The 10,863-nt window shown below is 44.1% G+C and overlaps 1 protein-coding gene across 2 annotated transcripts in view; it reads left to right on the top strand.

Annotated features, from left to right (window-relative positions):
* Window positions 1-915: 915 nt before the first annotated feature.
* LOC308367679 (septin-7-like) overlaps window positions 916-10,863 on the top strand; it is a 26,485-nt gene continuing 16,537 nt past the window's right edge. The window contains exons 1-2 of one of the 2 annotated variants that reach the window (XM_080841660.1): window positions 916-1,196; window positions 4,550-4,646. In XM_080841660.1, the coding sequence (XP_080697786.1) occupies window positions 1,158-1,196; window positions 4,550-4,646 (136 nt within the window). In that variant the 5' untranslated portion in view covers window positions 916-1,157. Of the gene's footprint in view, window positions 1,197-4,546; window positions 4,647-10,863 lie in introns of both variants that reach the window. The other variant, XM_080841659.1, reaches the window with a different exon arrangement.

Raw genomic sequence — 10,863 nt, 5'->3', positions numbered from 1 at the left:
CCCTTAGATTGTAAAATTGACATATACCTCCTCCTGCACTCTGATGTCTGCTGCTGATCTTTAAAAAAATACTTTCTGTGTATGTGTGTGTGTGTGTGTGTGTGTGTGTGTGTGTGTGTGTGTGTGTGTGTGTGTGTGTGTGTGTGTGTGTGTGTGTGTGTGTGTGTGTGTGTGAGTGTGAGTGTGAGTGTGCGAGTGTGAGTGTGAGTGTGTGAGTGTTCAGACCTATAAGAAAGACAGAGGACAAATTACTTTGTGACATATCAGATAAAGACACCACTTGTTTCATCTAAGTGACCCATCAGTATAAATCTGCCACCATCTGTCTCCTTGCTTTGATTCTGCCAACCAGGCTAAAATCACTGTCCCCTACCCCCATTACAAAAGCTTATCCACACAATTTGTTTTTAGGGGGAACACATCATTCAGCTATACCATTCAGATTCCAGTACTGCTCCAAATTAATCAGTATTGTGTCAGGGTCATGGACTGATGTAGTGATCTAGGCTACTATTGTATGTTAACAAGTTCTCCAACTAGGTGCACGGTGAATTTTCTAATTTCAGGTTAGCTTTCAAGACCAGCGTGATTGATTTAAAGTTGGAGTCATTTGTATCACCAACAGGAGGCAGTGACGCGCAGTGCGATTGGTTGGTAAATGTCTGCCGCTGAACTGGTTATTGGGGGAAAACACGAGGTCTAGGGAGATAAATAAGATGATAAAACTGTATTATTAAAATTATTATTGCGGATCATAATTTTAACCAACGGGATTATTGTATTTCTCTGAATGACTACGAGAACCAAAATGCTTTTCGCGGTTGACGTCACTATCAAAGGCCGGAGTCCGTGGTTTATCACCAATCGGTGTTCAGCTTCATAGGAGGGGACAGGGACAATCGCCTTTCAAGATTGCTGCGCTGGAAGAATTTTTTGTCTCTCGCTGCCGCTCGCTTTGCTTCTCGTACCCATCGTGTACAGATCCTGCCTTTCTGATTCATTCATTTTAGCTCCCTCGGAGGCTCGGAAGTACTATAAAAACGTTTCATTAAGAACAGGGCGAGATTTTATTGTGTATTGCCAGTGCTTCGCTCGCTTCTTCTGCTGCTTTTTATGCCTGATTTATTCGACTTCAGGGTGGGTGGTGTCACGGTACAATGATCGAGAGACCCGATTCTGCTGTATCCAGCGTTGCAGTGAGTACATTTTTGATAATAATTATCATAATACTGATGTTGGTTGTGAAATGCACAATGTACCCTTATTCATCGTGTACGTTTATGTTGTTTTACTACCATGGTTAAAACAACGTTGACGTCTTACCCGGGGAATTAACCAGTGAATGCTGGTAACGGTATCATCGTTATTGTTTGGAATCTGGCCCTTGATGTCATGTTCAGGAAGCTGGTTTATTTTTTTTTAAAGGTAATAAGCCGAGTAGCCAATGCCAAATGATATAGATTCACTCGACCAAAAATAATTGTGTATACACGCTTTTTTGTATTTTCCCTTTTCTGTCGTGGCTGGGCCCATCAGTATTCGTTACAGATCTCCATGGCCTAATTGTAGGATCATGTATGATAGCGGTAACATCCCTATTGCACTTACAGATGTTTTCATGAACATTACTGCTGGTAGTTCGTTGAACTAGATCTAACTTTAGCTATAGCCCAGTTATTAGATAAGACGATTGCTGATGTGAATGACAGCTGTGAAGCAAGCCATAATACCCCGACTAGAGATGAACCATATATCTGATAATAACACTGCTAATGCGTTTATAGCCTGCGAATTTGACCTTAAATTTATTCTCATGGTTTTGTGTTTTTCATGTCACACATCAGTTTCACTTTTTATGGATCCTCGTCGGATGGCTGATATTATGGCTTTTGAAATAAGTAATGTAATGTGAGCAGAAAGTGATCCACGGGGGGGAAACTATGTACAAAACTCTATATAATATTTTAAAAAAAATCTATATTGGCTATCTGAATTGTTTTCAGTTCACAGCAGCACATGAAAAACTTATAGGAGCAGCTACTGATTTATCTATTAAAATAGGATGCTAAACATATTACACAGTAACTTATTTGTTCTCATTGTAGCTTATTGCAGTACAATGTAACAAAGTGTAAACTTGATAACAAAGAGATATAGCTTTTCCTTGTTGTAGATGCCTTAGTTTCCCCCTAAAGGAAGCTTGCTCCTTGCTCTCAGCTTTACAGCTCATCCCTCCACCCACAGCATTGTACCATGTGTTACATCCCCCATCCCCTCTCTCTCTCTCTCTCTCTCTCTCTCTCTCTCTCTCTCTCCCTCCATTTTTACATTTTCTATACCACCCTATATCGCTCACTGCCTTGTCGCTCCAACACATCGATTAATAATTGGACCTAATTGCATCCACCCGTTGTGACGTAGTGGGCCTTAGGCACTGGAAACTGTGGCATTATGTCAGAGTAAAATTACGTAAGTAACCGTATTGGTGGTCGAATGTGCGGAAAATGCCACAGGCATTGATCATGTATCAGGTTTGCTCTGTCAATAATGTAAAATGTACATGAATGTGTGCGCTCCGCATTACCGTGGTCGTCTACATCCCCTAAAAGTGTTTTAATACACATTGTGCTCCATTATGATTGACCAAACAGCCGCCAATCAATCTGAAAGCAATGGTGATACTAAGGATGGCAGTTGTGGTTATGATCTGAAATATTGGTTCCTGTCATTGTTATGTAATTGTAGCCCAGTTAGCTGGGGAGCCAGACAGACAGCTTTGATGTAGAGTAGGAGTCTATGCTTTTCCCTGAAGAGATCAGTGTTGATTTCGGCCAACACACTCTCCGTCAGCTTTTGAGAGCACCTGTCTAAAAGAGATTTTCTGATTACTTTCACTTCTGTATTTTTTTTTTTTTTTACATTTAGTTCATGTTGCAGACACTTCCATATTTTCATCCGTGTGTGTGTGCTCCCAGGGGATGAAACCCATGACCTTGTTTGCACCTCGCTCTGCTAGTTGAGCCACAGGAACATTTGAGAATGCTCTTAAATCATAGGTGTTCTAGGTGCCAGTGCTTATGGTGTCTCAGGTGTTCGTACAGGCCTATTGTTTATTGCCGAAGTGTGAAGTTATGTAAAAGTTCACAGTGTTGGCTCCAGGCCATATCGTATTGAAAGCAGCCCATGCAGCCCATACCAAAAAGCATCTGGTGTCTCAATGAAATTGTTAGAAATACTGAATATCATGCAGTGTGTTTTTCTCAGTGCAGTGAACAAGCGACTTGAGTGTGTTGGCAGATATAGCAGCATATTTGTGAATTTAATGTCAGAATGGTTTTCATATCTTTATGGTTTACTTGGGACAAAATACTACCAGTGAATATGTTTTTCCTGTGTTGTAAGCAAAGTGAAGCTTAACATGAATTAAGTGCATTAGTACTGAACGGAATGCATACATACTTAGATATTTAGCTTGCTGCAGAAACCCAAATATGATTGATTGCATTGCATACATTCTTATTCCTTTCTAGACCCTATAGCCTTATGCGGCCTTGCCTCAGTGTCCTAGTTGGTCTTTGAATTGTTTGGTTAAAAGTTTTGAAAAATTTAAGAGCAGTGCCATGCCTGGCTTTAATGATTAGTATTTCCATTAAAACCCCCACCTACACTTGAATTATATTGGTTCACGCGGGGTCACCCCAACCCCCCCACCCCTCTCAGAGTTTTCCATCGGGCCACGCTTGAAAGAGCTGCCCAGCTAATGGGAGGTGATCAATTGTGTTTGCTTTGCCTAGCGTGCGCTACAGGGCTCGCAGAGGGACAGGGAGAGAGTGCCTCAGTAGAGAGAGAGAGTGTGTGTGTGTGTTTGTTAGCAGCATAGCTATAGACAGCCTGTGTGAGAAGATGAGATTAAGCGAGCCAGATGGAGATGGAGAGGGAGAAATGGAGAGGTACGAGGCGAGGGAGATTGACCGTGAAGCCCAACTCGGCACGGCCCTGGCAGTCATCTGGTGTGAGCTGCACTGTCTCCATGACGACATCTCCTACATGAAGGATATTATGCGGAATGTAATTATGATGATGGTGGTGGTGGTGATGATGCAGAGAAGATGTGTTGGTTTGCTACACCCACAGTCTCTCTGTTTTCTCCCTCTTCCTCCCCACCCCTCTTTAGCCTCTTTACACCTTAATTACCCAGCCTTCCCCTCCACCTACACTCCTTAAAAGTAGTTTATTTACTAGAAAAGTGCAGAGGGTGTACCTCAGACTCATGCTTCTGTCTCCTGATGTGTATTTGTGTGTTGTGTGTTGTGTATGTGCCCTTGCTTGTGTGTGTTTCTTTTTTTACCTCATCATCAGTTGTATTATCTAGGACATGCACGTAACTTTTTAAATAAGATCAGTGCTACATGGTTCTTGTGAGTCAGAAAGCTGTTTGACTATTGTGTGTGAGAGGGATGTCTTGGTGTTAAGAGAATGCCAGAATGCTGGGATGCGGTTGCTCCCAGAGGTTTGGAATGTTGAGTAAGGGTGTGCTCTCTTCCAGCAGAGGAATCTGGAGGGATATGTCGGTTTTGCCAACCTCCCCAACCAGGTGTACAGGAAGTCCGTCAAGAGGGGCTTTGAGTTCACACTCATGGTCGTCGGTAAGTCCAGCTACTTCTTTTTTCCTCCTTCCCTCCCTCTGGCTCTTGTTACTTTCCATGCTCTCTGTTTTAACCCTACGTATGTGAAAATGCCTGTTATCTCCTGGTTGTGTATTCTGATAATCTGTCCCTTTTGAAGTAGTTGTGATTATTACATCAGATTTTAAATATTTTCTAAATTATTTTTCTGAATTTGTCATCGATTCAGGTAGACAATTCAGGACAGTGTTATAGCATTAGTTGCATGTAAAGATGGGTTACGTTTCTTTGTTGTTGTCATGCTGAGACAGCATTTTCACATGGTGTCATCTGTTCATTAAAGTAACAATAAGTAAAGATATTAAGTCCTGCAACAAGCACAAATCACATGAGAAGACACTAGTGCACAGTACATTGCAATGCATTACAGTGGAAATTACATCACCATTACTCTGCTGTGGTAAAAGCTTTTGACATCTGTGGATCTAAAATTAAGTCCCCTCTGTTATTCAAATGTGTGTACACATACACACACACACACACACACACACACACAAACACACTCAGGGAGTGTAAAGAGCATGTTTTTTGACCATGGGTATAAATATCTCTCTGGATTTTGGTTTCCCGTCCTGTGGCTCAATGACACTCCATGGGTTGCTTCAGTGCCAACATTTATGGAGGACCAGCTGATCCGATGCCAATATGGATGAGGATTTTAGGGCATCTGCTTTCAGCATCTCAGCCCACACACACACACACATACACACACATACTCACACTCACGTAACTATTGTTTCTGCTTTCTCAAAGCTTTTCCTATTTTTCATCAAAGCCAAAAACATCTAAGAAACTGTTGAGCTAATGAACTAGCATAGCATTAGCATGCTTTGCTTGACCTGAGTTGGTGCAGGAATCAACCGGCTACATTTCGGAGGAGCTGTGCGCCCTTGAAGCGATGTTTTGATGATAAAATTTAAATCAAAGAAGGACCGATGATGCACTGACAGTGCCAGGATGGTCGACTCGCAAACACATACGCACGTGAAAATGGATCCTTTGAGACAGTGGGGTTTTGTCAGCACAGAGACTTGCCTGTTTTGCAGTTCACACACACATACACACATAAACTCCGTGGTCCCATTGAAAGGGAGCTGGAGCTGCATTGAGAGCATGTTTAATGGGGGCCAGCTGGACGAGTGTTTGGACAGGCCAATGATCCTCACGGGTCCTGTGTGTGTGTGTGTGTGTGTGTGTGTGTGTGTGTGTGTGTGTGTGTGTGTGTGTGTGTGTGTGTGTGTGTGTGTGTGTGTGTGTGTGTGTGTGTGTGTGTGTGTGTGTGTGTGTGTGTGTGTGTGTGTGTTGGAGGGGGGATTCAGGGAGGGGACCGATCCCGGTTGTTTCCTCCTCTGTCACTCAGTCAAACGGCCACGCTGGGCTTCTGGCTGGAGACTGCTCTCTCCACTGAATGCTCAGAGGAAAAGACCTGCTTCCTGCTCTTTTTCTCTCTCTCTTTCTTTCAACAGCATTTCCCTTTTCTGTTCTCCATCTCTTTTTCCTCTCTTTTTCTCTCAAATGTCTTTCTGTCTCTCTCTCAAATGTCTTTCTCTCTCTCTCTCTCTCTCTCTCACTATTTTTCTCTCATTTCCTTGCTGGTTCTTTTTGGCCAGCTGACAAAATGTGTGCATGTCTCTGAAGTACTGGACAGCAGGGAGAGATTTGAGATTTTTGAGTGTGGGTGTTCAGCTGTGAATGGCTATAAATGCAGTACTTGAGAAGAGTCTGAAGAACTGGTACTGCTGCAGGCATGATGTTCAGTGCTCACTGTTATTTCTGCAACCATGTGTGAAGTTCAGTCAAATTGTTGTATTCTACTGAAATGTAATTTGTGGAGATTAAGTTGTGAGATTCCAATGCATTTAGATGCAGAGAAATCCCTTTAAGTAATATCAATTGGTTGTGTTCCAGTTGCAAATGCATAAGAAAACAAAGGCCAGTTACAGCATCATCGACATAATATGGCACTCTGTGTGTGTTTGTGTGTGTGAGTGAGTGAGTACTCCCTGTGTGTGTGTGTGTGTGTGTGTGTGTGTGTGTGTGTGTGTGTGTGTGTGTGTGTGAGGGAGTGAGTGAGTATTCTCTCTTGTGCTTGTGTGTGTGTGTGTGTGTGTGAGTGAGTATTCTCTCTTGTGTTTGTGTGTCTGAGTGATAAGACACTCTAACAGGCTTAACCGCCCTGACCGACTTGCCTGCTGACCTGGGTCAGCTTTTGGAAGGGCTCTCTGGTGAAGGATTAGCCTTTTACACACTGCTGTCCCCTCCGACACAGAACCTCTCTGAGCTCTAGCACTCATCCCCACAAACTGCCACACTAGACCCAACAGGCCTCATCAAAATATCATTGAGCCCTTCTCTCTTTGACTAACTCAACCACTACCGCCTTTAAATGTGTGTAGAGTTCATCATTGGAGTCTTTTTACAGACTCTATTCAAGGAACAAATGCATCTAAAAACAGAGGCTAAAGCTAGGGTAACGAATATAATTGGCCAATGTTGACACAGGCAGTTGTTTAAGATCAGTGGGTAAAAGTGATCAAAAGGTAACATGAAATAAGAGAAGCCAATAGCAAATCCCAGGCACTATATTTATTGGTTCATTAGATGGGCTACAGCTAAAGCAGTCAGTAGCTAAAGCTTAACCAGTCAACACCTGTCAACCGACAGCTAATTCAGTCAGTTGCTAATCACTGAAGCTAGTGCAGTCTGTGAATAAAAAAGTATTAGAGTGATTAAACGCTAGTAGTCAGCACATTCAAATTGATTTTGTCAGTATGCACCACATCTACATCTATATTCACAGACACACACACACACACACGCACACTCACACACACACACACACACACACACACACACACGTTTTTTCCATGAAACAGCAGTGGACCCTCTGAGCCACCTTGTTATTATGTTTTGTGGTTTGCTTTTCTGGTTTGTCCATTGCCTTAGGCTCCTTGCTTTGACTGAAGGCCTTAATAGATTCACAGAACTGGGTGGACATTTTCTGCTCTGCCTGAGACGGGAAATGGAATGTAACCTAAGGTTTATGGTTTGGGACGAGTATGGCGAGAAGGTTTCAGAAGGGAATCCTACAAATTCACACAACAATTAAATTCAGCAACACACCAGCGTCACAGAGTGAAGTGGGGATGGGTTGCCATGCCAACAGCACGTGGGAGCGAGTGTGGGTCTTGAACTTGAAGCACAAGTACACAGACAGACCACAATCAGAGGAAGACAATAGCTTGTGTACATGAGAAGACATGAATCTGCCCCTATTCATCCCTAAGGTTGTTGCTGGTTGGCATAACTTGTTTAGGCTGTTCAATTATATTTCTAGGAGAGACCCTGGAAAGATATACATATTTTTAAAGATTTTTTTTTGCAGGTGGGTTCTGCGGTGGGGAAACACTGCTTTCATTTCCTCTGCTCATTACCTCCTTTAGCAGCTATGACTGTAAGCGCTAGGCTAGCATCACCACAGCTGTAGCTAATGGCTCAGTGACGGAATGTTTTCTCTCTGAGAGCCTTGTGCTCGTCTGCAGCTGTGTGGACTGAGAGACAGCCATTAGCTGAGGCTGTGGAAGGACCCGTCTCTCATCTTAGAGTGGAGTTACTCGCCCAACCCCCTTGAGCTTATCATAGAAGAAAAGCATCTCGACCCTATTGTTTCTGTTTTTAGTTTTATGTGTGTCAGTGCGTGCGTGTGTGATGGAGTGATGTGATCCATCATAATGCTGCAGGGCGATGACTGAGCGAAAGTGTGTGTGTGTGTGTGAGAATGACTGAGCTAAATTGGGTGTGTGTTTGTTAGTGTGTGTGTGTGTGTGTGTGTGTGGGGGGGGGGGGGGGGGTTGTGTGTGTGTGTGTGTGTGTGTGTGTGTGTGTGTGTGTTTTCATGCATACACACGCGCGCATTCTTGTGCACATGTGCCGTATGACCTCACACGTGCTGATTCTGTCAGATTGAGTTCAGACTCATGTGATCTGCTCTGTTTCTTCACTAGAGCAGAGAGCACTCGTGTCTCTCTCTTCCTCCTCTGCCTCTCCGGATAAAAACCTCACACACAGGACAGGAGAGGGGATGAACACTAGCAAAGATGGGTGGAAGAATTAAAAAACACGTAATCAGAAGAGAAGCTAACAGCCTGTGAATATGTAGATTTTATAGGCAGAGTTTATAATTATGTGAAGGTGGGCTTTCATTCAGTGGTGTGCGTGTGTTTGTGCGTGCGTGTGCGCGTGCGTGTGTGTGTGTGTGTGTGTGTGTGTGTGTGCGTGTGCGTGTGCGTGGTGCTGACCTCAGTGGGTTGCTGATCTCTATCGCGGCTAACACAGATATGACCTGTAACCCCTTGGCCAGCCATCACATCACCGGAACAATGGGGCTTATCATAACCACAGCCTCAGTCTTTGTCTCTCCCTCTCTCTCTGTCGGTTCAAACTCCTTCTTTCTATCTCTCTCTCTCTTTCTCTCTCTTTCTCTTTCTCTTTCTCTTTCTCACTCTCTCTCTTTATCTTTCTCTTTCGACTGCTTTCTTTTTCATACGTCCCTCTCTGTGTCTCTGTCTCCCTCACACACTGACCAAATCTTCTACTTACCTAACAACTAACTAACTTCTTCAGGATATTGTCGTCACGGAGACCGGAACATGCACGTAATCTTCATGTAATGTCCCCTTTTCATCCTACTCAGTCACTTACCCTGGGGGGAGGGTGACAGAAAAATATTTTGTGTGTGTGTGTGTGTGTAGGTGAGAGGTGTCAATCAGGATGTCTGGTCCCAGCTGTTGCCCCACGGCTCCTTTTTGCCCATTAGCCTGTTGACAGGAAGAGGGCGAAGGTGGGGGGAGATAAAAGGCAAGAATGCCAAGAATCTGGGGAGAAAAGTGTTCCCCTGTGCCTGTCTTTGCCCCCACGTTCCTCCGCACATCTGCCTGTCTGTCGGTCACAGTCCTGGCCAGCGGCCCCTAACCTGTCTGCACCACCTTCAGAGGCTGTCCTCGCTCATCTGTCTACAGGGCTGTCATGTTTTTTCCCCCACTGAATTTCAAAGGAAAAGGGAGAGAAGAAGCAGAGACAGACAGGGGCAGGGAAGAAAGAGAGAGAGAGGGAGAGAGAGAGACAGACAGACAGACAGAGAGCGAGTGAGACAGGGACAGAGAGAGAGAGACATGGAAAGGGAGACAGAGAGAACCAGACAGAGAGAGACAGAGAGAGACATAGAGAGAGAGAGAGAGAGAAAGACATAGAGAGAGAGAGAGACATAGAATCATAGAAACATAGAAAGTTGAGTGAGTAATGGGCTTGAACAAACACTTTGGGACGGCCAAGGAATGACCAGCATAACTGGGACAAACTTGGGCCAGGGATGAAAAAAGAGCAGTAAAAAGAGAGAGCCAGGGAGCCTGAATGCTCACTCACCCATACTTAGAAGTCAGTCAGTGCGCTGTGAACCAGTTCTGCGTGTCTATTTGCGGAGAGACAATCAGGAGAACCGATATTTAATTAAAACGGACTGCAAAGCCAATTGGGTCGAGTTCGCCCTTAGGCCGTGTGCAGCAGAAAAAGAGGGGTTAGGTCACAGACGGAGAGGGGTCAGCTGAAACTCAAAACCCATCTCCAACCCAGCACCAACACACCCACACACTAAACCACACACACACACACTGGTAAACACACGCACACACACACACACACACACTGATAAACACACACTTGCGCACACACACACTCTCACACACTCTCTCTCACACACACACACACACACACACACACACACACACACACACACACACACTGCCTCTCCTCTGGAGCTGAGGCTTGTTTTTAACGACACACTGTCACGCTTAGGCCGCTTCCTCTTGTCAATCTCTTTCTTTGATCAGTAGCAGTCTTACAAGGTCTTGACAAATGAGAGAGAAAAATGTGTGTGTTAAGCTAAATATTGTGATTAGCAGAACAGGAACAGGGGGTCGTCACCTGTCTTTGATCTGCTTTGACATAGATGCCCCAGCTATGTAGCAGACGAAATGCCCTGTTTGTCCAAGGCATAGGTTGTTGTCGAAGTAGTCTTAAGTGCAACAGAGATGGGCTTCCAGGGCCATTCATTGTATAGTAGTCACTTTTAAAATCTGTGTAACATATTAGCTATGTGAAGCACTTTAAAAAATGCAGTGTT

This window comes from Sprattus sprattus (assembly GCF_963457725.1).
Source record: "Sprattus sprattus genome assembly, chromosome: 7".
NCBI classification, from domain to species: domain Eukaryota; kingdom Metazoa; phylum Chordata; class Actinopteri; order Clupeiformes; family Clupeidae; genus Sprattus; species Sprattus sprattus.
Note: the sequence above shows the minus strand (reverse complement) of the source record. Positions and strands in the feature narration are given on the sequence as shown.